This window comes from Lutjanus erythropterus, chromosome 4 (assembly GCF_056507025.1).
Source record: "Lutjanus erythropterus isolate fLutEry1 chromosome 4, fLutEry1.hap2, whole genome shotgun sequence".
Classification (NCBI taxonomy): Eukaryota; Metazoa; Chordata; class Actinopteri; order Lutjaniformes; family Lutjanidae; genus Lutjanus; species Lutjanus erythropterus.
In genome coordinates this window covers 45,713,719-45,741,034 of record NC_139320.1, presented here as the reverse complement: position 1 = coordinate 45,741,034, position 27,316 = coordinate 45,713,719, and the positions used below count along the sequence as shown (strand labels likewise).

The window sequence follows — 27,316 nt, the reverse complement described above, 5'->3', positions numbered from 1 at the left end:
ATGTAGAGATCTTCAGGCTCTCTTCAAAACTACCTTTAACAATGAGGTCCACCTCTTCATATTTATTCTGTCCCACGTCACCGCAAAACATCCTGCCTCTGCCTCGGCCTGTGACGGGGTCACCGCGGTCGATGGAGCAACGCCACATGTTGCGGACTCCATAGGCATAAATCTCTGCAAAGAAAGAGCAACAGACATTTGCACGTCAACACAAATTACGTGCATCCCTTGTGAGCCTGTGCAAAGAAACCAAAGGCATATATTTCTGGAATCAACAGTGATTGTGCGTCTGTAATAGCTTCAAGACATGTGCAAAAAATGTCAGTATTTAGGAAGATGTTCACTTTCGTTTGCTGAGTCATGTTTTCCCCAGTAATAGGAGAAAGTCTCACTGCAGTTTCACGCTCTGAGAAACTAAAACAAAGTCTAGATTCATATTTATAATAATGCCCAGTGGCAGACTCGGGCTGTCTGAGGGACAGGGGCAAAAAAAATGAAAAGGGCACCATCTGTATGTGGTGGGGCACCTGTGTGGTCAAATCATTATGCATTTAAGATGAAGAAGTTCTAATTCCTAGTTTGGATTAATTGTTCCATTGTTTATTTTATTACAACACAGACACACACATCACATTTTCTGGAAGGCCATCTAAGAGGGCACTTTACCACATTTTGTCCACTAAAAGGGCACCTTAGAGGGCACTTTACTACATGTTGTCCACTTGAAGGACACACCAGAGGGCATTTTGTCATGATTGTTCCCCTACAAGGACATTTAACAGGGAACTTTTCCACATTTTGTACACTAAGAGGGCACCCAAAAGGCCACTTTTTTTTTAATTGTTTTTTAGAACATGGGGCACCTTTGAGTCCACCAGTGATAGTGCAATTCATCTTATCAATTTATCAGAAAGGTCACTTGAGATCATTTTATTATTCCACACATATAGAATATTGCCAGGGATTTACCGGGTCGTGCTTCCTTCTCCCCCAAGAACGGGTTGTCTGAGGGAATACTGTACGGGGCGCCATCATCATTGTTCTCGATATCAACACGCAGCACCTTGCCGAGGAGCACTGACCTGTGGAACATAGACAGAGGATGAGAGTGAGAAAGGGGAACGCTGTCCCATCATCCTCTTTTTCTACTTATTGCATCTCCCTTTGCATTAAACTTCATTTTCCATCAATCTTTTATTTCTCCCTTCTTTTTCCTTTCTTCTGCTACTCTGTTCTTCAACCTTGCACAGCTTTAACACATGCCTTAAATCTTTTACAAATTTCCTGCAATCGAACATCCTGTCTTTGCCTTCTCACCACTCTACCTTCACCTTTCTTTTAATCTATCAATCTGAGCTAAATCTCTTTAAGTTTGTCCATGTAACTACACTGATAGTATACTTTTTTTTTACTGTATTCAATCGAACATGGGTCTAAAAAGTTTTTCCAAATCATTGCATTGTTTTTATTCACATTTTAAACAAAGTCTCAACTTGGAATTGTGGTTTGTACATCAGCACATCAACACATTATTACACAAATATGAAACAGATGAAAGTACAAAATAACCAATAACAGTGTGTGTCTCTTGGACCGTGCAGAATGTGGTTATTTTGGGTCCATATGTTTTTTCTCTGTAGCCAAGTTCGCACGTTCCTCTTGTTAGTTGTTGATTTTGACCCATAATGCCGCAGTTGTGCCCTTAACTAAACTCTGCTCATGTGACTCTACATCAAAATAAAACCTTACATAAAGAACTTTATACCAAACATTATTTAAAGGTGGTATATTTCATAAAATGTTAACCTTTTAACATCCTACTCACTACATTTTAATCAATTCCAATGACTGCATGAACTCAAATTTTCTGAAACTACTACTCCTCACTATCCTTTTCTCCATCTTTTTCCAGTCTTAAGCGCTCCTCTCATTCAGTTTGCACCCTTCTCCTTCCTCTTCCCTGGTTGTTGCTTCGTTAGACCCCTTTTCCACCTTCCACTCGCCACCTTTCTCTCTCTCTGTCTCTCCCGGTACATACCAGTGTGTGGCAGCCCGCAATGTGTAGTGTCAATATTAGACTTGGCAGGGTGCATCCTCCCTCATTCCCAGAACAGCTAATGCAGCCTGTCAACAAAACCACTCGGAAACAGCAAAAGAGCTAAACTCTTAACTGTCTGGAGGGAAGGTGTCAACATCGCAGATAAACCTCACTAAATGTTTCGTAAACTGTTTCGTTAACCTGCTACTGACACAGTACCATTAATATTTAAGGTAAGTTTTAGCCTTCCTATGAAAAGATAAAAGATAAGAAGGCTATTTTGGTCCATAACTGATGTCCAAGTATTTGTCGGCTTCAATTAATTCTTGCAGTATTATGCAATGTACTGTATACTCTGCAAATGAGAAGTAATATTTACACTTCCTACCTTTTTGTCCTTTGGCTGTATTTTACATTTATGTCACTGGGGGTTGATCAAACGAGTATGAAGAATGACAGTTGTAGTTCATAGCTCAATCACATTCATGACAGTGAAAAAAACATATTACATCATCCACATATATGTGCAGCACTCAAACATCGTAGTTTCATGTAAACATACAAGCATAAACACACATTGCCTAAAGATACAGTTAGCCTATCTATTGGATTAATCAAATTAATTATAATGTTAAAGGTCATGTGGTTTTAGAGGTCAGAAATGTTTGCCAACACTATAAAAAGCAAATGATGCCCTGCAGTCCTTTTACAGTAAGAAAAGCTCATGTTTGCGCTGCTCTTGGCATAAACACATCATGCCACCTCTCCTTGACTTTTAACCTCTTTAACTGATGGCATGGGTGCAGAATCCCCCACGTCATTAGTTGATGACGTGATATCACTGACATCACTGTTTTTCAGAGGCTGTAATCGGCTCAGTTTTAGATTTATGGGTAGGAAAGTTGATTCAGGAAGACAGAAGCCAACTTGTGTAACCAACTGGCTCGGCATGGTGCACAGACTCATGAAAAATCTTATTATATTATTAAAAAATATTAAAATACAATACCTATCCCAACAGCAGCTTACTCACTCTGCTGCCCTCTGGCAAGAGATACAGGAGTAACTACTGCTGTACTACCAAACTTCAGAATGGCTTCTTACGTGAGGCTGTGTGTGCTTAATTTAGTGATCCGTTCTGTTTTAGTGAAATAGAGGTCAACATGATAGCATCAGCAAACTCTTGTTTGTTTATTTTTCCAACATAAATCATATTCATTTTACTTTGTTCATTCTCTGTTTCTCCCCTGGTCCACCCCAAGTTTGAGAACCACTGGCTATATTCATCCTTTACACTCCACCGTGAATAAAAGTTTATTTTTATTACTTATTATTTATTCAAGGATTGAAAAGGGGGGAGAAGATGTGGAGGGCCCCATGTCTGTGTTTGCCTTACGGCTTGATTCCACCAGGCACGACTGCGTTCAGTTACAGCTGCGCCACATCTGCTGAAGTTGATTGATGCCATTCTGCACAATCGCTTGTGATTCCACCGGCTGAAGTAGCTCTCCACTCCACGTCACATACGCACACAGTCACAGAATCCTGCCCATTTTCAAAATAAAAGACCCAGTGCAAACTTGTGCTCATAAAAACAGACAATAAAGAAACTACTTAAACTACATAGCCCTACTGACCCATGGTAAAAGCGCAAAAAGCAAGAGAAAAAAATGACCAAATCAATAAAATCTGAGCAGACAAAACTCTCTGCTGTTCAAGCGCTTCTGAAGCATTGCTGGGGGTATTTGCAGCTGCGCACGATCAAAACCGTGGTCTGTGACAGATCAAAACCAGTGCCCACTGGAATGAACATGTTAGGCACAATCATTAAATGCGCCCCTGCAACACCTTGAGACGCAGCAGAGCATGGGAATGGCCATCATGTTTTTCAGTCTTACAGTACAGTTCTAAGCCCTTATTCACTCTGAACTCTCAAACAGTTGCCTAATCAAAACACAATGTTTTATACAGATTTATGACTAGAAACCTTGACACAGAGTGCTGAGCCACATCTCAAATTAATTTTCAGATTCCCAGCTTTCAGATTATGTCTACCGTGACCTCTAGGGGTGGTTTTCCCAATCCGATTCGATTACGATTATTGAGGTCCCAATTCGATTACCAACCGATTTTCAATTATTAACAATTCTCGATTAGCGATTATTGATTTTCCATTTGACAACGGTAACCCAAAATACACCACAAAGTTACTGCACCATTTAAAAAAACAATCAGTTTCTGAATTACTTAACTCTTTTACTGAGTAGGGGTGCAACGGATCAAAAAACTCACGACTTGGATCGTATCACAGTTTTGAGTCACGGATCGGATCATTTTTCGGATCAGCAAAAAAGGAACAAGTGGTGGGATTAGAGTTAAATTATTTAAAAAAAGCACTTGTCTTTGATCTTTGTCTGTCTGTAATTATCACCATAGTTATGTAATGTAATAATAATGATAATAGTAATGATAATGGTAATAATATTAAAAATTTCAAACTTATACAGTGCTGTACTATGTATATACTACACATATATTAGATCATTATACACTGTACAGTATAATACTCAACTACGCTCTGTAGTCTGGTTCAATGTCCCGCCTACAGCAGCACATCTGATTGGTTAGAAGTCATGATCAATCAGCAGACACACTGTGTGACAGACGGGGTGAGACAGAGCTGCAGCGGTGAGCAGAGAGGAGCTGTGTAGAAGTTAAGACAGCTGATATCACCAAAGTTTTAATGAACATCACAGTTTTATGATCTGTTTCTATGGTGACAGCATAGTTAGCATAGTGAAAAAAGTTATGGTCTGGATTTCACTCAAGGCGATGTGACGGCATTTAAATCAGAGCTGCGCTGCACACAGCAGCATCTGTCCTGTCTGTTCACTGCAGCTCTGCATGGAGATTTCAGGTATTATAACTTATACAAAAGTAACAGTGACAGTAAAACTATGATGCTCACATGTGGTCCGCGGATCACACGTGTGCCAAACCGTAGAGGCTGATCTGTACGGGACATGGATCAACTGCGATCCGTTGCTCGTTGTTGGTTGTTCCTCGTCCATTTTACACACCTGCTCTTACGGCTCACTCGCTCTGGCCGCTGCACGCACTTGCGAACTGGAACTGGGCGCGCTCACGTGACGTTCAACTTCCTTTGACCATGGGATAACATTTTTACAAAATAAAATAATGCAAAAAATAATCGATTTTTGAAAATTTAATAATCGATTCATACTCGTCCATAACATAATCGCAATTAATTAATAATCGATTTTTTTCACCACCTCTTGTGACCTCATATCTCCCCCTAAAGATCCCCTGACAAAATGGGTCTGGAGTTCTGTTACAACTCTCATCAAACATTGATCTGGTATATTCTTTGATTTTAATTGCGAAAGGGCTTCTGAGTCAGAACAGATCCTCTCTGCCTGTTAAATCCAGCCATAAATTGCAGACTTATACCTGTCATTCAACAACACATCTATGCATGCTGCCCTAACAATGAACACATAATATGATGTGATGTTCTGTATTTGCTCTGACATTTCTTCACCATTGCTTAAAATATGGAGTCTATTAATGGAAAGTCCTGTCTCTCCAAGTCACTGGACATTTCATTCACATTTCTCCTGAAATAATCTTTGGTGGCGTGCTCACATTCAGCCCTGTTAATGCAGTTAAAAAGTGTTCAACCCTCCTCAAATCCTCCTCAAGAAATCTTCATCTCAATTCAAATAGTACTTTACAGGGCCTGGCATGTATCAAGGAGACATGTGTACGGTAATGTGTACACAAATGACTAATGTGTACACTTAAAGTGATAAATTATATGAGCAGGTTCCCAGCCCAGGAAGATTCTCAGTTTCTGTTGAATTTTCATAAGTGGAAAATAACCACTCGTCAAAGAGCTACCATTTATAAATGCCACTGAGCAACTTCAGACAGTTTTGAAGTTTATATTCTCCATAATTTTGAGCCTTTTCATTAGACTTAATTTAATTGGAATTTACTGTAATTATGAGGGAACTCATTTTTGGCAGACTTAATGCTTATGTAGCCAACATATCACCGTCAAGGTGTCTGGTAAATGGGCACATTTATCATTAAAATTTTAACAACCACCTCGAGCAATCCAAAGGATGTGTTTATCTCATTTTGCCATATTATTTTAAATTACATCAGGTTGAAGCCTTTAACAATTATGAGACAAACTTTTCCCAGAATCACGTCATAGATGTGCTGCTTATTTTCAGGTTGGCTGCTGCAGCGTGAAAACATCCTCACAACAACAGTGTGCTGTTTGAGCAATTTAATGTGAGGTGTTGGTTTATAGTGAAGTCAGCATAATCTTGCTCCTTCCTGAACCACATAAGTTTAAAACTGATGCCGCAGACTGAGAATAATAATACTAGTACTATGTTCAGTATTACTTTTTACCATCAATATTATTTTTCAATATAATGTGCAATATTATATACTGTACATGTATCAATATTATCTGCAATTTCTACGATCATTTTCTGGTGCAATATAACTTAATTACCTGCCAATATCACTGCCAATGCTACTTTCAATTTAATTGGCAATTACACCTTTTTCTATTTAACTTACTTTTATACTTAACTTCTTCTATTGTTATTGTTTTTCTATTAGGCACTGTTTTTTGCATTTACTTATTTTGCACTTTATACTTTATATTCCACTTATATTTGATGCTCTGTTGTTGTTCTTCTTCTTCCTCCTCTGTAATTTTGGAGCAACCTGGCACAAGAGTTTGCTTTGGGATTAATTAAGTTCTATTCTATCCTATCTATTTAATTTTTACTTACTTGTTCTGTGAGTTGCCAAACTTTCCAAATGGATCCCCAGCTCGGCCACCGTCACCAATGAAGATGTACAAATACCCGTCGTGGCCAAATAGGAGCTGTCCTCCATTGTGATTGGATGCTGGCTCGACCACCTCCAGGATGGTTCTGAACGCAGACACACAGGTGGACAAATATACACACATCAAACATTTGTGAGTATATATGGAAGTTGAAAATGAATAATACACTCATAGTCTGTTATAAGCTCAGATATAATAAATTCATGGTCTGTCACAATATGAAAAACTGTGATTGGTAAAGATAAACTGGCCTACACAGATGTGCAACATCTTGATCAATTTCAACCATAAAATTATTCAAAACAGTTAAAAAATGTTACATGTTTAAAGGGGTGATTAAAATGCTAAAATTGTGTTTATTTTACGGTTTATCATTTATTCTTTGCTTCTTAATTGAAGCTATAATGGTGTTAGCCCATGATCCAGAGAGTGATCTGGATTTGGGGAAATCACAGTATTTCCCTCAGAGTAAAGTTCTTGCTGAAGAAACATCACCGTATCACTTTCACATTTATTATTTCTCCTAAATTTGCAGGGATGTTCTGGATTTTTAACAGAGTTAATGTGTCTGTAGTAATTTACCGGCATGTCAAGAGTGTTTGAGCTATTGTTATTTTGACATTTTGATTAGAGTTGAGTTTTGTTGAGAGTAGTAAAGTGTTTGTGTGTAAGTGAGCCCCCTCTCCCTAATAAAACCTTGAACCTTTGCAGAGTCCAGCCGCCAAATCACACGTTCACATTTTGGAATATATTTTGCTTTGTTATCTGTAACATGTTTTAGTCACTTTGGTGCGTTTTTGTGGCTTTTGTGAGTTTACTGAGTTTAAGCTGCTCTTTGTTTAACAGTAACATGAGAGGAAGTAAAAGTAGTCTCGCACAGCCAGAACTCTGTCCACAGTGCTCAGCGCCGGATTAAGGTCTGGCTCAACACATGCATATTCTGCTATGGAGGAAAAAAAACGCCCAGGCTTGTTTGCATTTCTTAAAACCAATCACAAACGTCTTGGGCAGAACTAAGCCCAGCGACAGTGCTGCTGCAAAACAGTGTAGAGAGGGAACTTGTTTAGGAGGAACATTTGCTCATCGGGAGACGAAGTCTGGCATTAAAATGACTTCATCACCCCAAATGAAAAGGTAACAGGTGCTAGCTTGTTTTCATTCATACCATTAGTGTCCTGGGTGCTAATCTGGCATTTTCAGGGTGTAGGTCACATCTCAGAGGTTGTTGTTTCCAAAGATGGCAGATGTTGCAATGCTAACTGAAATCAAGCGGCCAGTGGCAGGCTTATAACTGCAGCGCCGACCCAGTGAGCCAGACTAATGTGAAAGTAGTCCTATATTGTGTAAATTGTTGTATTTTTGTGAAAAGCCTTGCTGAAACTACTCATACTCTCATATATGACACAATACAGAAAATAAGCACAACAAAACTCCCACAACTACCAATACCAGAAGTCACATATAATGTCTCTTTGTTTCCAGTTTTGTTTGTCAAACTCTGGACTTTTATCCTCACCTCTCAGAGGAGTGGTCTAGTTGATTGTCATCATGTGCTGACAGCGTGAACTCGCTGATTCGTATCCTCTCCTCCTTCTTCACAGACACAGAGTAGTACACGTAGGCTTTTCTGACCGTGGTGAACCTGCGCACAGACAAGAAGCAGAGATCATAGGCACAGTGACCTTTTCCACAAAGAATGATGCCAAACATTAGTGTTAATACAACACAACCCCTATGAACCTTGGGTGCAGGGCTATGCAAAGGAATCCCCTCTCGTCTCCAGCCCACGGTGATGTGAGCACAGCACGGGTGAGGTTGAGGAAAGGACGGTCGATCCTGGAGCCGTTGGCCAGATATACCCAGACGTAACCCAGCTGCTCGGCCACAAAGAACCGATGAGTTCCATCGTCTGCGTGGATCATGGCCACAGGGTTGCGGAGCCCATTGGCAACCTCCTCCAAACACAACTCTAGACATCCTTTGGGATCCTCACGTACAAAGCCGAGGTTAGCATTTAGCTCTGGGGACAGAAAAGAGGATAGAAGAAGTGAGAAACCAGGTCAGAAACAACAACTTCCAAACTTGCAGACTTTATCTTAACCATGTAGTAACCACGGTAATTAGGGTTAGGACCTGATTTTGGACAAAAACAGCCATAATGAGCAGTTCCTACATCAGTGTTCCTATTCTTACTTTAAGATAGGAAATGTGTGGCACACCAGCACTTCCCCAAAACCCTTCTAACTTTAGGATAACTGTTAAGCTGTCCTCCTGCAGTGGCTAATTTACTAACTAGGTAACAGTAGCTAACAGTAGTGTTCAGTAACAGTAGCTGATGGTAGTGTTAGCTAACAGTAGCTAATGTAATGTTAGCTAACTTGTTTAATCTGTACAGCTGCTACAGCCAGCAGAGACTGTGTTGCTATCTTAGCCCACTTTCTTTCCTGTATATGCCAAGTTAGCATTGTTAGAAATTCCACAACAACATCTTTGTGTTTCTCTACCGATGTTACCAACACCTCTACCTCATCTATCTTGAAGTTAGGTTAAGCAGCCATTGTGAGTTTTTTTCCCTCTAATTTTTGTTTGATTCAATGTATGTTTCAGTGACAAAAAAGATCAAGTAAGATAAGATAGAAAACTTCTAAAATTAGTTAGGATTCACTTATGTAATACCAGATTTGGAAAAAAATCCTAAAATATATCCTAGCCTAATCCTATCTTAACTTAAACACATAACATGTAAAATGTAAACATGTAAATTCTGCCGCTAGGGGTCCCTTACATTAAGACGATAACAAAAGACACAGTTTGATGATGTTGTGACGTGTTGTGGTATTGTTGTTGTCTTCACTTTCACACAACTGTCATAGCTGATGAAAATCTATCTTACATGATTAAGGTAGAAATTATGTTCACGGATGAGGTAACACTAAAGCTTTATTCTTGTTACATTTCTGACCAATCCTGTTTTTTTTTCATAAGTAATAGCTCCTAGCAACTTGCAGTGGTTAGCAGGAAACACACCATTTCCTTGAATAAATTATATTTTTAAATGAAGTAAGCATGCAACTCAGCAAAATTTTTATAACACATCTTGTGTTTTTATACATTTAAATGTAAAAAATGTTACATATTATAGTTTTAAGATTTGATTAATTAAAATAATAGATCAAATAGTATAACTTATTTTGTCCTGTCTTAAATGTAGCATTAAAACTTTCAAAAACATCAACTTTTATCACATTTAAACACCTTAGACTTCCAATTCCTAAAATGCTTTCATGAGATATCACCATCACCATCAAACCATCCAGACAATCAAATCTCCAGGAATTTTCTAACTATGCTTCTGTTTTAGACATAATCTCTTTGCTGCAACCATCAGGGTAAATTCTTCTGATGTCTTAAAAATCATGTTTTTACCACACAGCCAATTGTATGTGTAGGCTAGAGAGGAGTGGTAATGTCTTCTCATAAATCATAATTAGACTTTCTTGTTAGCACAAGTTCAGTTTTTGGCTGATGGAAGTTTAGTTTATGTCTTGCTTTGTCAACTTGTTTGTTCATGTTGGTTGTTTATATAAGTATGAACATAGAAGATTATGTTCCAGGTTTTTACCTCTCAGTCACATCAGACATGTTTGAGTGTCCATTGAAGCCATACCTGCATTTGTAACTACATTAGGATAGCAGTACTGTTTGTCCTTCAGCTCCAGAAAGTCACAGAACCTTCTGCGATCTTCTTCTATGCTTGCAGTCAGGTTTGCAAACTGCTGCGGGCTCCCCATGTCCTCCAGGAGGAGACTGAGTGTGTACCGACACTGGCGCCAGTAGTCGTAGCAGTAATCGCCGCACAGGCCGGGCAGCATCCGCATAGGCGTGTTGGCATCTTCAGCGTCATACAGGTGGGCGGCGTACGGAGAACATTCCTGCAAAGGAGAAGATGATGATCTAACAACTGAAAATTAAAAAATTCCCATAAAAACGCATCAGGCTTTTTTTTTACTATCCCTAACAGTCATAAGCCGGGAGGGGATTATGCGATCATCTCTGTGAATGAGTGCATACATGATCACTGAGCCTACAGTTTGTCCACAGCTAATCACAAATACTACTGGTCCGACCAGCTTAATGTTTTTGGTGCACATTTATGACTGTATGCTGAAGGAACTTGTTGTTTTTTCCAGCAACAGCAGTGGCCAGAAGCATTATGTTTTCAGGTCATCCCATTCTTGTGAACGAGAAAAGGAATGCTCAGAGGGAATTTCTTCAAACCTGGTACAAGTGTCCACCTGGACTCAAGGATAAACTGATTAGATTTTGGTGGTCAGAGATCAAAGTCACTGTGACCTCCATTAACACATTCTTGGCCATAACACAAAAATATATAATGAGGTTATGACATTTTATATCCAAAAGGTCAAAGGTCAACTTGTAATGTAAAAATAGTCTCTAAGTGAAGACAGAATGTTTCTCACGGAAAATTATTCACTGGTATCACACGTGTGTATATAATTACTTTTGCCGAAATATAGACTTCATGCCTTTTATCAAATTTATTATTAAATTCCTTCAAAATTACAGGTCACTATATACAAGTTTCATATTAAATTTCTTCAAAGTCTTCACTACAGACATTATATGAGTCTGGACAGACATGACTGTAAACTACAATTTGACTGGTTGGTGGAGACGTACTGTGAGGCAGTAATTCTATTTTTTGTCTGCTCTGTTTTATATGACCATTATACCAATATAATTATACAAGCATTTATGCACTGACTTCTCACTCTTCTTAACCGGCCACTAGGGGCCATAAGTGATGAACAACTGCTTTATTTTGAAATCTTGTTTCAGCTAGAGACAGCTTATGTCAGGGTCATGTTAATGTTGGCAGAACTTTGCAAATCTCTGCTGGTTGCATCTGGCAGTTGTGGTGGCATTGCAGCAGGTGCTTCACCATCTATCACCTGATGGGGATCTGCACTCCACACAGTGACCTCTGTATCATTGTATGTTGATGGATATTTCTGGTTCCATCCATAAAGATCTCCATCAGTGTTTATTCTCATTGACCCTCTTTTAAGGCGATGTGTTTATCTCAGTGGTACCGTTAAGGACATGCATGGATCACAATAAACATAGGATTTGTGTACTTATTGTACCACAGCTGCTCACCGCCTCACTATGACTGGTCAGGCCTGGTCAGGGTTATATACAGGCTGTCTGAGTGCAGCCTGGTATAAATGGATCCCAGGAAGGTCCAGTCAGTTATTAAGTCACAACCACACCGTCCACACCCAGAATGGTGAGCTGCAAGCACAGGGAGACACGACACCCAAACCATGATGTGGTCGACTGGTGCTCTTTTACTCGGTGCCAGATCAGCCTAACCGATCATCACCAGGAAACAGAGCCCAAAGCACAAAGTTCATGTATTTACTCATAAAGTGTCAGGCAAAAAACAAATATGATCCCAGACGGGCAGACATGTCACATGCCCGACCACATTTTTGATATCTGGAATTTTAGTTATTCAGTCGTTGGTGAGTACCAGCTAAAGTTAGCCATCCCTCAATTAGGTTGTTTAGCCTTCTGGCTCGCTAGCTAGTCTTGACATGTGATCCGATGGTCAATGCAGTCTAGCAGAGAGGACCCAGGAAGTGAACTTGAAGAGTTAAGTATTCCTTTTGGAGCCTTGCTGAAAGGAGGGGAAAAATGTGACATTCTTTTTTTTTTTTTTTTTTTTTCTGGGGAAGGACCCCATGCCCCTCTGAAAATTTTGACTTGCATATCACCCCTGATTCCAGCATTGTGTTTAGATGCAGTTTGTGTAGTGTTTTGTGTATGCCAAATGAAAGCAATAACAACAGGAAAAAATAGGCAGATTATAGAGTGACATGCATTTCCTTTGTAGTGGATAATTGTTCAGATGAGGGCACTTTTCCAAAGAAACATTTTTAGCATAAAGGCAAAGAGATAACTGGAGGCAAAGTCTAAATAATTGAGCACACTTCAGAGGAACTTAGACTAAATTTTATTAAGAATCCACTTAGGAGTTATGGGCCTTGTTGGAGAGATAAATGTATGATAAATGTTCTGTTATATTGTGTTACTCTCATGCTTAACCTCTTGACAAATGGAGATTACTGAAGTTGTTCTAAACAACATCATAAGTGGTGGATTTAGTCTCAAAAGCACTTTGAAAATGTCACAATGGATAAAATGAGTTATATTTACAGTATATTTTACCACCGCCCCCTGTCATAACAACAAAATGACTCTCAGTTATATCATCTAATTGCAACTACATGTTAATAACCTGTTATAACAAAGATGTAATTTCAAGTGAGAAATCTGGTCAAAGAAAATATTTGCTGCTGTTAAACTTGCACAAACATGCAGTGTGCAAACTGAGACCCACAAGGGTCTTTTTGGAAGTTTGGAACAACAAGGGAGGAAATAGGGTTGGCAGTTTTGATTGATTTTTGAGTTTTCTTTCTTTCTTTTTCTTCAAACCTAAAATAAAATCAAAAATACTCAGAGGGGGATTCGTCGAGACAAAATCCGCTCCGGTGTGCATCTGTTGCTGGGGTCTATTTGAGACTTTGTGCACCTACAGAGTCGAACTCTGTTTAACACCGCATGTGTGTCTGTGCTTGTACCTGCATCAACTGCTTATAAATAATTTTCACTTTTATTTCTTTGTGCATGTCAAGCTCAAAAATCCCCATTAACTATGACACATTATTAATAATGAATATAATACAGAGACAGAAAAGAAAGAAAGTTATGTGTCTGAGTCTTAGTCTGAATTTGCAAGAGTTGTGTAAGTCTGTGTTGGTTTAGTGATTAATTCATTTGTTTTTGTGCCTCCAAGTGTGTTATGCACGCTTGTGTGTTTGCATGTGCATTTATTTCAAGTTTTTGACATTATTCAGTTATTTCATTAGCCCATTGTTAACTTTTAAGGCTTCTGTGTTATATTTCCTCAGCTGAGGGGATCCCCTGTGGTTCAGTTGGTGGAGCGTGTGCCCCTCATGTACTGAAGTTGTCGGTCCTCTGCAGCAGAATGGGCTCAGTTCAAGCCTGCAGCACTTTGGTGCATGAAATGCCCCCTCTCTCTACCCCCTTTCCTGTCTGCTCTTCAGCTGTCCTATATAATAAAGGCAAAAAAGCCCAGTATATATACATAAGTAGACTTCCTCAGCCGTGCAGATGAAATTCCAATTCGGAAAATATGCCGGTGCACAGACACTGATATCCTGACTTTCCTGAATCCACAGTAATACCATACTGCACTGAAAACTACTTTGACTGGTTGCACACAAATGAATTAAGTTTTTTAACTTCAAGTTAAATCAAGTCTCTAATTCTGATGAACACAATTGCTTTAAGTCAGTTGTATTTGATTATCTAATTGCTTTCCAATCAGCTGTTTGCATTAAAGCAACTTAAATTTTAGGCAGGTCAACTTAAAAGTTTCCAATATTCCAACTTAATTAGTTGCTTTGCCTAAAAGTAAAATACTGCTCCTTAACGTCTGCTGATTTTACAGTAATCTTAATTTATTTTAATTTGTTAAATACACAACATAATTAATAGATCTGCTAACCGACTCAGGTGCAGCATATATCTAATAATCTAATAAATATAATTTTGCCTTGTGTTATTGTGGCTCAATTTCAGGGGGATCATCTCTAAAAGACATGGATGTCCTAATATCAAACACACCAGAATCCTCACTGACCGGCTTTTAATGATATAAGAATAGCAGGTTAAAGGAACAGGATGTAATTTCAAGTTGTCATAATCCATAAAAGTAAACTGCCATCACTGATGGAGGAAGACGAATGAGTCTCACTAATGAAATACACTTTTTACAGCGTGAATGTAAAAGGCACTAAATATTTTCCATGTGACAAATACTGTATGACAAATAAAATTCCATAGTTGAGTGTTTATGTCTGTGGTCGCACTGTGGAGCCCCAAAATCAGCAGTTCTCAAGGTTTTGATAACGGAGTGCCTATTGAAAGAGCCAGCATATGATTGAGGGCAGCACAGGAAAACTCATGAATTTGTCGTACTATTTGTGATTGCTCTCATAACGGCATTTAACATTAAATTCCTCGAGCGCAGAGTTCACTTGTTTGCAGATAAGGCCGATCACTTTATCCGACCCCAGAGGTCAAATGTGGTAAAAGTTTATCCATTTTTACTTAAAACTCCTTTTCTCTCCAATCACACAGCATTTTTCTGTCATGGCTTTTCTATCTCACTTCCACATTAAACTGCCAAGTCGTCCACCAAAATCGCTAACTTTAGCTAACATGACTAGCATTGATGACAGAACTTAATTGCAGGGTAACATTAGCTCCCATGTTAGCAGTAGCTTTCTACAAGTGGTCAAGAGAGAGACAAGAGTTTAGATATCGTTACATCATGATATGACATAAATGTTTTCTTTTCTTGGTTTTAAAGGATACATTACAGCAAAGTGATGTAATTTTCTGAACTTACCAGACTGTTCTGTCATATTAATTGAGTATTTATTAAAAATATCAACATCATGTTAATATTTTGTGAAAGAACCATCAGTCATCCTTACCAGAACTGCAACAATTATTAAATTAATCTTCAACTATTTTAATAGTCAAAAAATCATTTTGATCCTTTGATTTCAGCTTCTTAAATGTGAATATAATACAGTGACAGAAATATCTTTGGTTTGTGGACAAAACAAGACATTTGAGGACAACAACTTGGGCTTTGGGAAAAAGTGATCAGCATGTTTCACCATTTTTGGACATTTAATGGACCAAACAACTATCGATTACTCACTGAAAATTAACATTAGTTGCATTTAATCCCTAAAGTATCGGGGTGATTGATCCAAAATACTGTATGATACAGTATTGGATTTTGTATTGGATTTGTCCTCATCGTCCAGCCCTGAAAATCTGCAGTATGTTATTTGGAGAAATGTGTCTATCAAGATATATTGTATGCTGTGGTATAACCTAAAAATATTGAGATATTATTTATAAGCCATATCGCCCAGCCCTAGATGATGGATGATGAAAATATTATCCATGCATTTCATGTCATATTCTGGGGGGGTTCACAGCATGTTTCTGAGGGCTGCCGCCGGCCCTAAAAAAAACCAAAGTCAAAAAAATTATGAATAAATCATTACTGAACAAGAGAGAAAGAGATGCTAACTGTAACATCTTTGTTAAGTGACATGAAAGTACATTTCTGGGCAGAGACCAGAGCCTCCCTGGGAAACAGCTTTTACGGAGCCAAACAAAAGCTGTGTTCAGCCTGAACTTCTGGTTCTGTTGATGGAAGCAGTTCCTGCAGAAAACAGGGATGTGGAGCAGATGGCGCCTTTGTTAACTACATTTATATTGAATCTAAAGCCAAAGTCATTCAGATGTTTCACATAAAGGTGTCTGTCAGTGTTTTTGTTTTTCAGGAAAATGATTATAAAGGTAAAAAGGTACAGCTTGGTGTACTTTAAGTCATTCATTGTCTTGCCATCATTAAAGTTCTCTTGTTTGACCCACTGAAGTTGAAAAAGCAGCCTTCGTTATGAGACAGTCTTATTTTGGCTCCTACTATCATAGGGTAGGATAAATGCATGTAACTACTAACAGCTGTTCCCTAACAATGCAGCCACTTCAAACTGCTATAATTTGGTGTTTACGCTGTTTACGCTGTACAGTTTAGAACAGACTGAAATTCAAACTTTTGCAGGAAAATAAAAGCCTTTTCTTTCAGACTCCCCATACTGCACTGTAAGGTCCACATGGTGGTGTTTTATTATATTTAAGAGAAAGAAGAGTCATGGCAAACAGATGGCTGGTGAATGTGTGAACCTGAACCTGGACTGGACCCCCACAGAGAGAGGAGGGAGGGAGCTCAAAAAAAGGAGAAAAAAAATTAAATAAAGAGAAAAATGGACAGAGAACGAAGTAGTGATGCATAAACTTTCCTATAAAACTCAAATACTGAATGTGTTTATTAAACCCCAGAACTTACGGTTGTATGATTGTGGTCAGAGAAAAAGAAGATGAAAATAGTGTTGAGTTCTGTTGAGGTATGGTGCATTCATGTGCTGTTTGGAAACTTGAACATCTGCAACTTTCTCTTACACCAGCTGACTTTTTAAACTTGGAGACACTGCTAGACTGCTGAAAAGTGCTTATTAAAAATGCAGTGGGAGGACAATTAATTCAGTGTTCTGTTATTGTAAGTGATAAGTGCTCACTAAATGGCTTTGATGTAGCCTTGGGTGGGTTTTATTGATTTTTCTTTATTGTAATTATTGAATCTTCTGACAAAGGCAGAGAGAGTCTGAACAACAGTGGTGGAATGTACATTTACTTAAGCTCTGTAGCTCTGTACAAATTTGAGGTGCCTGTACTTCACTTGAGTATTTCCATTTTATGCAACTTGATTCTTCTACTCCACTACATCTCTTACATTTATCTGACAGCTTAAGTCACACTTTACTTTTAAATTGACATTTCCCATACCTTTCAAGTCCAGTGAAAGCCACGCATCTCCAAATTTGGTGATTTTAATGAAAGTGAATGCTTGTGATAAACTGAAGGATGATGGGGTGAAAACATTCTCCTGCTTCTAAAGCTAAATAAACCATTTAAAAACCCTCTTGGATTAGCGGGAGAATGCATTGTGACAAAGCTGAAAACAGAGCTGTTTTTAAGAGGTCATGAAAAGATGACTTTTTAGAGTGCAACTAACAGGCTCTTGCTTTTTTTTCCCCTCATTAGCAAAATAATATACATATTTTAAATGCTTTATAATAGGTGTACTTCAGACATAAATCTTTAATTTGCAGAATTTCTTCCATGGTCTCTAAATTATTTGGTGACAAATATAAAATCTCCTGTGATTCACTTACTTAAACCCCATCTCACTCTTGTCTCAGCTACAGTGGATGCGAAACTCAGGCAAAATGCAAATGACTGTATCTTCAGCCAGTGTCTAGTTTGTCCATTCTGGGCTACTGTAGAAACACGGACCTGATAAGGCCTTACAAGGACCTGCGTCCCCTGTACATATAAACAACTCATACTAAGGTAATGAAAACAAAACTTTTTTTTTTTAGTGGCCGGTTGCACCAACAGGACTTACACCTGGTTTTAAGCTACATCAGTCCAACCCAACAATAGTTACGACAGTTGCACCATCTAGACTTAAACCCCCTTCTTGCTAAGAACAGGTGTAAATCTTGTGCCCAGTCAAAAGCAGACGTAAAGTCAAAATCTAGCCTGATATACACAGATATATACAGCCTCTAATCACAGATACCTTCTATTTTGTGCCATGAATGCTCAAAGCGATGAGTTATTCAACAGAACTGTGTGGCAGATTGTCACAGTAAGTATATTATGACAAAGTTTAAGTTTCTCAACTCTCAAAATTACACAATATTTAAGGAAGTCTTTTTCTTTGATCCTCTGTAACCTTGCAGCAAATGAGAAATTATTAACTACAAATCAGCAACACAGCAGAATGTTAATGATGTATCCTAGCAACACGCGCTGCCAGGCAACACCCGTAGTCTTGTGGGCATTCACGTTGCTAAGACCAGGCGTAGTTAAGACTACGCTTGAGTGTGGGTGGTGCAACTGACATAAAGTCCATTCTAAAAACTGGTCTTAACTAAGACTTAGTAGTTAGGACCAGGCTTAGTAAAGACCAGGTGGTGCGACCCACTCAAGATCACTATACGCCAATGAAAACCTATTCATGAATATTATATTCAATTCCTGCCATATTCTACAAAAAAGTCCCCTAAATCATACATACTGGAGTTAAGTACTGTTTCGTTGTGTCATTTCGTTGCACTGTGTAATGTGTTGCACTTGTGTAATGACAAATAAAGCATCTCATCTCTCATCTCATCTTTCACATTCAGGATTTTTACTTGTAGTGGAGTATTTTCTCAGTGTGGTGTTGCTACTTTTGCTAAAGGATCTGAATACTTCTCACATGCACATATCTTCTACATGTTGTGTTTGTCTTCATGGAGTTTATTGATTCATCCATGCCTCATTATAACCTTATATATCTTAACTGCTTTTCCTCCTCCTCTTTGTGCCCCAGTCTCTCTTGCAGGAACTTGATATACCCTGACCTGTACCCCCGGCCAGCGGAGGAAATGGTTGTTTGTTTGGTCAGTTAAGCTACGGGATGATAACAATCTCCCTCCTGTCTCCCTCACACGCGCGCACACACACACACTTACTCATTTTCCTTTCTATCTCTCTCTCTCTCTCTCTCTCTTCATCTGTCTGTCTCTGTCTTCACTGTCTCATTGATATCAGTGCCAGGAAGCTCCTGCAGTGCAGCTGGAACAGAGGGCCTCAGTGTGCTGGGTTTACCCAGCATAAGTACCCTGGCAGTGGGGTAACCTGACCACCTCAGGCATCTTTTACCCAAAACCATTGACCTGGGAGCTGACAACCACAGAGTGGATCCAAAGAAGATTTGAAAAAATCCAAACCAGTGTTCATAACTCAGTGAAAGAACAGCAACACAGTCCACTTTATTTGACTAACCCTGAAAACTGAAGTCACAAAAATGGAAAAAAGTTTGAAACCAAAATAGTTTTGTTTACTTAAGATGACTTTTAGGATAAACACACTCATGTAAAGGACAAATCTGTAATATATTTACCATAATAAATCATAAAATGACCACGATATGAGATATGGGGTTAAGGAAACACCCTAAACTGAAACACTTAGGAAATACAACAATTTTGTTAATTAAAATGTTATTCTTGTCTTGCATTCCTGCAATGTTCCTGCAGCCTGCCTGAGCCTCCTCAAGTCTGGGAAAGAGCAACTCGCTTCAACTGTAGACCGTATGCTAAACTGGGATTCAATCTGTTTAATATACGGCTCTGATTTTTGAGTGTAGTATTCATTTTTGGATGCATAATTTCCACATATTGCTCCATTAAAGGCAAACTATGCAAGACTTTCCCAAAAAACAATCATCACCCAAGACTCACTGGAAGTGTGTGGCGACGTCTGCATCTGCAGAGACCCCACCCTCCGCTCGTACCTTCTTATTTTCTCATTATTTTTCTGCGCCTGCAACCAACCCAAAACTTCTGTATTTAACATCCTGGGAATGAGATTTAACAGTCAGCTATTATTCTGGTGTGTTTATGACAACAACCGACATATCCTGGTTATTCTCCCCTTAAGAAATGAATACAAATAAGTTTCATTAAATCAGTTTCTCTAACAGAGCCTGTTAGGGTACTCAAAGACACTTTATACAGAAAAGATCAGATGACAAAACAACATACATAAACTATCTAAAAATGAGTCTGCATGTGATGTTAAAGAAAAGAAACTTGTCTCTTGTACATATTGTTCTGAACTCTGGCTATATCTCACCCCAAACAGACCAGCTGTTTGGTGGTACGTGCGCTGCAGCGTTGTTATTACACTCGAGACATGGCCCGCGCTGCTTGGAAAGAACCGCAGTGGGCTGTAATTACCACAATGATAGAAACCTATATTTTAGAAGTCAGATGATTTGTCACCGTCTTAACATAGTGTATGATGTAATTAACTGCCAAAAAGACTGCTTTTTCCCACTATTTTGGCGTTGGCATCAAAGGTGAAAGTGTTATGCATTTGACAGCCTGCAGCACGTTTGTTTTGGCTTCTGCAGAGAGATTTCATCTGGAATATATGGGCCAAGCTGAATTTTGTGCTGCACCTATCATTCATTTTGGGCTCACAATCTGCACGTAGTCAGTGCCTGAGCCACAGAGTCAGAACCTAATTATGCAAAAAGTGTGTGGGACTGGATTTATGGCTCATTCTGCCAGTGGAGGGGAGATGGGAGTTGAGTGCTGGTATCTAAGATTAGCAGGCCCAGAAAAGAAACTAAAACGTGGTGATACTGAAATAGAAAAGCTCATTTAATGAAATAACATTCCCAAACATTACATAACAAAGTCCGTAATCGCACTCTGAGGAAATTGCATTTGTGATTCTACTTTGATAAAATGCCTGCAGTAGCATTCTACTTTAGAAAGTTTTTTATCAGGTTCATGCAGGTTCATGTGATGTGTCACAGTTCTGTAGAAAAGATCTTTATTTATTGTTTTACATCTTATTTTCACAGAGCATGTTTTGCTCCATCCTCCACATGGCTTCATGCCCCACCAGGCGTTTCAGAAGCAGAGAGTTTTGCACACCTGAGTTTGGTGACTTGTTCAGATTTTGTTGATTCATTTCTCCTTGATTTTTCTGCTTCTACCATGGGTAATAGCCTGCGTAGTCGAACACTTTCTCTTTTTGTCTGTTTTTATGATCACAAGAAGTCAGGAAGGGAGCTCGGTTTTCCAGGCACATCCCACTGGGAGGAGACCTCAGGTAGATCCAGAACCCACTAGAGGGATTACATATCTCATCTGGCCTGGGAGCACCTTTGGATCCACCAGAAGGAGCTGGAAAGTGTTGTTGGGGAGAGGGGTGTCTGGAAAACCTGCTGCCACCACGACCCAACCCGGGATAAGCAGAAGAAAATGGATGGATGGATAACAAGGGAGACCAAATCGAATGAAATGAAAAATGCTACACAAAATATTGTTCATGAATAAATGTTTAATCAGTTAATTTCTTTAACCAATTCATGATTAATCATTACCGATCCTGCGCAGCTTCACACAGTGTCCATCAAAAATCCTCGTTTTCTTGGAGAGCCGGTTGAAATCACAAGCATTTGGTAATGATCAGATTCGAAGGCAGGTCGCGGCCAGAACGTGACACTACCGTACCCAGTGGAATTAAACCAGTTATTATGTTTGCTTTGTTGTTTGTTGAAACTGTTGTTGTTTTTTCAGCAAATTCTGTGCGGATTCATTGCACAATTTTGTGTCATTCACTCATTATTTATCTGCTGTCTTTGAGATTTCTGTACAATTTAGGTTCATTGGTTAGTACAGACACGTCCTCCAAATCTTCTGACTAAGTAATCAACCTTCAAAGTGTATTTTGTGGGATAACCAAAAAGAAAAAAGTATTTTCTCATACAGTCATTGTGCGTCAGTGTCTGTCTGTCTAACTCATGCCTTATGTGAGAGAAGATACTAAACAAAGTTTTCTGGGAGTCTGGAAGGAATGAAGCATAGTTTACTCATAGTGGATTACATAAGTCACGTACGCCAAGTCATTGTTTGACATTTTCAAGTCAATAATTTTGTGTGCTGAGAAATTTTATTTTGGCACATGTGCCACTATGTCAAAAATTCACTTTGAATGTTTTGGCTCAAAGGACTTAATTGTGGTCACTTTGTGTTTTTTTATTTTTTATTCCAAACCAGAGATTGGAGAAAGAGAAAGTTTCCTTTATTGCACACCATTATTTTGGCTTGTTTACTTTCACGAAGCCCAATTACATGCTAACCCATCAGGAACACATGAGCACTAGTTAAGGCTGCGGTTTGGCTCTCCAGGCATGAGTAGGCACTGTCTAACAGATGTCAACATCCCCGTGTAGCCATTAAACCACATGTTTTGTTGGTCACTGCACTTTGTTGAGCTCAGGTTCACGCTGACAAACCACACCACAGTTTCCTTTTGGAGTAAGAGTATTCTTTCAGATGGACTTGGCATGGTTATTTGGTGTCCACTGGAATATAAATGGCATCATTATTACCTGACCTGAGGAATAAACGTTCTTGTATTTACACAGACTGCTCAAAATATACACTCTGTTCTCGTCTTGAAGACGTCTTGGTGTAATACACAAGACACTAAACCCAAGTTTCCGAGGGACTGGACTGCAAACATCCGCAGTGAGACAAATTTATACCTTGGATGAGAAACATATTTACATTCACAAAATATGGGGGCTGCACAGTCGCTATAACACATATATTCATATAGATTCCACAGTCAGAATGAACATATGTGTCTAATATTTCTTTACTTTTGACAGGTGTGTTTCCAGTGCAGTGGTTTGCTTTCAGCAATTTTGCTTCAGAAAATCTTGTAGTCACGTAATCGATGCAATTAATATTTAACATCCATTTGCCCAGGAAGAAGAGGGCTTGATCACATGATCAAACAAATAATAATCATTAGAGTAATGAAACATGTCTCTTACCTGGCAGAGGATGCTGCGTATGTACTTGCCGCAGGTTACGTAACCTGAGTGGTCAAAGTTCTCCATGATGGAGTAAAACCGTGCTGATATCGCCTCATCTTTTTCCAGATCACAGCATCCAAACTTGGTGTACTCCTTACAGAAGACCAATGGCTGCCGGGGCTCAAACGGAGGCTTGTAGTCCAAACACTGGGGGTGACAGCACCCCCTCCAGGCCTGGAGGAACAACAGCAGGATGAGGAGAGAGCCATGCTGCAAATTACAGGTCTGTGGGGTCATTGTGTGGAAGAGGCTTCCCTTCAGTTCAGGATAGTTTGCTTTCTGACGCGGTAATGCAGTAAATCAAAGCAGCTTGTGTGTGATATTTCACTATAATGTGCACATGTTACGTCTCCACCAGCATCTGTCAAACACCAGTGTGAGACTTAAGGTTAGCTTCTCTTGTAAAGGCTGGGAGGATTGGATGTCCTCATTTGATGTCCTGGTCTCTGGAGTTTCAGGCAACCACGTGTGTGTGTGTATCAAACACACTGACCCAGCATCACACCTGCCTGCAAGTTGGCCAGAGACCTACAAAGCTTACAGAATCGCTCTGTGTGTAAATACGGTAAAATAAGGTCAGATCCGATGAATTCTTTTGATGCTGAGGTGATGTCCAGGTGGTGTGTGGAGCTGCCAAGTCCTGTGGATGTGGAGAGATACAGTCCTTGTCACTCAGTTTATAGAGTAGCTGCAAAAAACACCTGTGGATCCCAACACAAATTCTTGACAGGGAGAAAGTTTTCAAATCTCAGTGTCTGTCACGGGACAATTTCTCAAAATTAAGTTCTATTTCTAGATGCAAAGCCTCAGAAAAGTAGTCCCATTGCTAAGAAGTAATCCGCCTCTTAGAAAAAAGGGGCAAAATTAAATTTTTGAGTTACACCTTCAGCTGAAGTTTCTGCAAAATATTTACTTCCAGCTCGGAGTCACTTGGAGAGTCGCGCTGTTTGTTCTGGACATGTGCTCATTTGCTGCAGCGGACGTGAGCCATACATACAGACAGCAGGAAAGAGTGGGAGAGAGAGGCTCTTTCATTCAGACACAGAGCCACGCTGCAGCCTCGGCTTAGATCCCTCCCTCTCCTCGCGTCTTCCCTCCTCCTGCTCTCTCCTCCTCTCTTCTTTTCATTTGCTCTTTCACTCTCCTACAAAGACACATGCATTCCTTCCCATAGCATGCGGTCCATATTGCCCCAAAGTTGCAACTTTCCACCTCTCTCTCCTCCCTCCAGGCTCTCCCCCTCTTCAGCATTCCCAGACCTCCTCTGCTGTCTCTACCGTTTCCAGACAGACTCACTCACACTGGTGTGTGTGTGTGTGTGTGTGTGTGTGTGTGTGTATGCCTTTTGGTGTGTGTGTGTGTGTCTGTGTATGTGTGTATGTGTGTGTGGTCAGATGAATCAGGAACGTGTGCTGGAAGCGGAGGCCAATGGATTCTCCAGGCACAAATCCAAAGCTTATGTTAAAGAGCAGAACCAGCCAACATTTGTATTTTATTACATCCCTCCAAGTTTTTGCAGCTGCATATTGCCATTTTCTCATTAACATATTAAAGTGGGCTATTTTTTTTGTTTTACATGTATATATGTCAACAATGGGTCGACTTCTGGTGAAAGGGGTTGGTCTTACTGATGAACCCACAGAGATTTATCAGCCAACTCTGTAGTTCCCCTTAGGTCATTGTTTTGGTTTGGCTCACAACTTAACTGTCTTGGATCTTTTTTATTGCCCTTCTTATGTGTTTTTTGGCCCCAGCAGGCAGCTGTTTTCAGCGAAAAAGGGTCTAAAAACTACCTGCTCAGCAGCAAATGGTAGACAAACACAGTTAGTGACTAATTGTTAAACACAGTGGAGCGTTTAGCTGCTAAAGAACCATGATATTCCCCCTGTGTGATGGTAGAGACCAAAACGGAGATAAAAAGAGAGTGAATACTGAACTTATATTTTACTGGTTCAGATGAATGTTAATGTGTCAATATTAGGCAACAAAGGTAATCAAATGGCCGCTTGGTTCACCAGTTCATTTGATGTTATTGTTGATTGAAGTTGTGTTTTATTCTAAAAAAAAAAAAAAACTGTTGGAAATTGTACAAAATGCAGTTTCTGCCCCAGATTTTTTTTTTCATGCGTGGTGGCACATACCAAAAGAAAGCCTAAAGAGACATGGTGTGTTAGATGGCATATTGCCTCAGTCAGCTTCAGTCTAATGGTGCACAGGTGGTTTGCAGTTTATATTTGCATTCAAAATTTTGTTTGCTCTTCATATTTAAGACTTAAATCAAATCCAAATTTGTGTAACTTAAACTGTAACGATGAAAATGACATTACAAGACTAAAAAGACTTAACAAGACAAAAAACAATGTAACAGACTGAACAAGATGAAAAACAGCATAAAAAATGTAAAAAAACAAAAAAGACGTAACAAGACAGAAATGTAACAAGACAAAAAAAACAACATAAAAGACAAAACGGGAAAAATAAACATAAGGCGAAAAAGAAGTAACAAGACTAAAAAAAATGTAAAAGATGTAATAAGAGAAAAAAAGATGTAACAATATGAAAAAGAAGTTACAAGACTAAAAACAAGTCAACAAGACGGAAAAGGTGTGACAAGACGAAAAACAACGTAAAAGATGTAACAAGACAAAAAAACGTAACAGGACGAAAAAGGACACATAGGACATAACAAGACACAAATATTGATGGAAAAGACAAAACAACACTAAAAAAAATACATAAAAGACATAAAATATAAAACAGAGGGCTACTTTTTACTTTTATACTTTTCAGAGCCTGTAGTTTTCAATTTCACTTGATTAAAGAAATTGAATTTGTAATTCTTCTTTTACCAGAGTTTTTTTTTTAGAGTTTTGAACATGTAAAATCTGTCTTTCTACTCAAATAACTAACCTCTTAAAAACAGATATTCAACTGAACAATTCTTTTTTTTAAGATGTTGGTGAAATGTCACGGTTTATTTAGCGTATTGCAGACCAAAGGACGAACAGTGTGTGTATGTGAATGTTGTTTCTGAAGTGTGTGTGTGTGCATGCGTGCGTGTGTGCGTGCGCATGTGTAGACATACCGCTACCATCTGTGTCTCATTATTGCCCGGCCACCTTTCAGATCAGAGTGTGACTCCCATCTGGCAAAGTGTCTGTCAGACACTTTATCACTCTGGACTCTCAGATACAAACACGATCTACAGCCAGACGTTCCTCAGATTAAATAGATCGATGGCCACTTCATCTTGTTATGCAACTTCATGATTCATCACAGGTCTAATAGATTAACATGACAAAGTCTTGATAAATCGATGCTTTTTAATAGAAAATACAAATAAAGCAATAAAGTGCTGCACCACCAATTTCTTATTTATTAAATGGCTTTATTAAATAATCAAATAAGATTATTTTCAAAAACAAATCCAAATCCATTTTCTTGATTTTCTTCTGTCATTCAGTATTGCAGCTGGCTTCCTGCTCACAGTGAAGGTGATTGAGTTGGTTATTTTCTTCTTCAGTGAGGTTTTACAGCAAATGGAGATTGCATTTAAAATAGGAAAACATGGTTTATTGTACTTGCATTGCTTTAGGAATTAGGCGTGACTGATATTTTTAAAATTAACATTTCAAAAAAATCTCATGTCCCCTCTGCAGTAGTCCAAAGTAAGTCTTGGTGTAGTACCCCTATTTAAGGAACACTAACATATGGTATCTCAGGACGTTATCGTCCTGGATCAGAATATTAGTGTATCAATACTTAAGAACAAGCTTTGTTATGACCAAGGCAGCTGAGCATTTGTTGTTTTTCTGACCATTTTTCACTCTCCAAAATCCAAAACCTGATTCAGAGCGTTGTATGGCTGTTTAAATTGTAAAATGAAAGTCTACAAAGTTTTGGAGCCGTGAGCACATCAGATCTGCTAAGACATGATCAGACTTGTGCCACGTAACTAAAAAAGCATTTTCAGCAGATGTGTGTTTATACTCAGCTTGTAAAATGTTCTAATCTTTAAAATGACTAGAATGACTGAGTCTGTGAGTCATTCTTTACTGGAAAAGATAAACACACACACACACACACACACACACACACACACACACACTGTGCTATCAAGGCACACTGACTCTCAGACTGTGTGTCTCTATCTTTGTTTTACTCT

At 39.0% G+C, this 27,316-nt stretch overlaps 1 protein-coding gene across 2 annotated transcripts in view; it reads right to left on the bottom strand.

Annotated features, from left to right (window-relative positions):
* Nucleotides 1-23,894, bottom strand: part of LOC146329208 (HHIP-like protein 1) — a 32,511-nt gene extending 8,617 nt beyond the window's left edge. For both annotated transcript variants that reach the window (XM_084718138.1, XM_084718139.1), the window contains exons 1-7: nt 23,110-23,894; nt 10,603-10,867; nt 8,676-8,955; nt 8,452-8,577; nt 6,877-7,020; nt 970-1,082; nt 34-174 (exon numbers count right to left, since the gene is read on the bottom strand). In XM_084718138.1, coding sequence (XP_084574264.1) covers nt 34-174; nt 970-1,082; nt 6,877-7,020; nt 8,452-8,577; nt 8,676-8,955; nt 10,603-10,867; nt 23,110-23,388 — 1,348 coding nt within the window. In that variant the 5' untranslated portion in view covers nt 23,389-23,894. The remainder of the gene's footprint in view (nt 1-33; nt 175-969; nt 1,083-6,876; nt 7,021-8,451; nt 8,578-8,675; nt 8,956-10,602; nt 10,868-23,109) is intronic.
* Nucleotides 23,895-27,316: the final 3,422 nt, after the last annotated feature.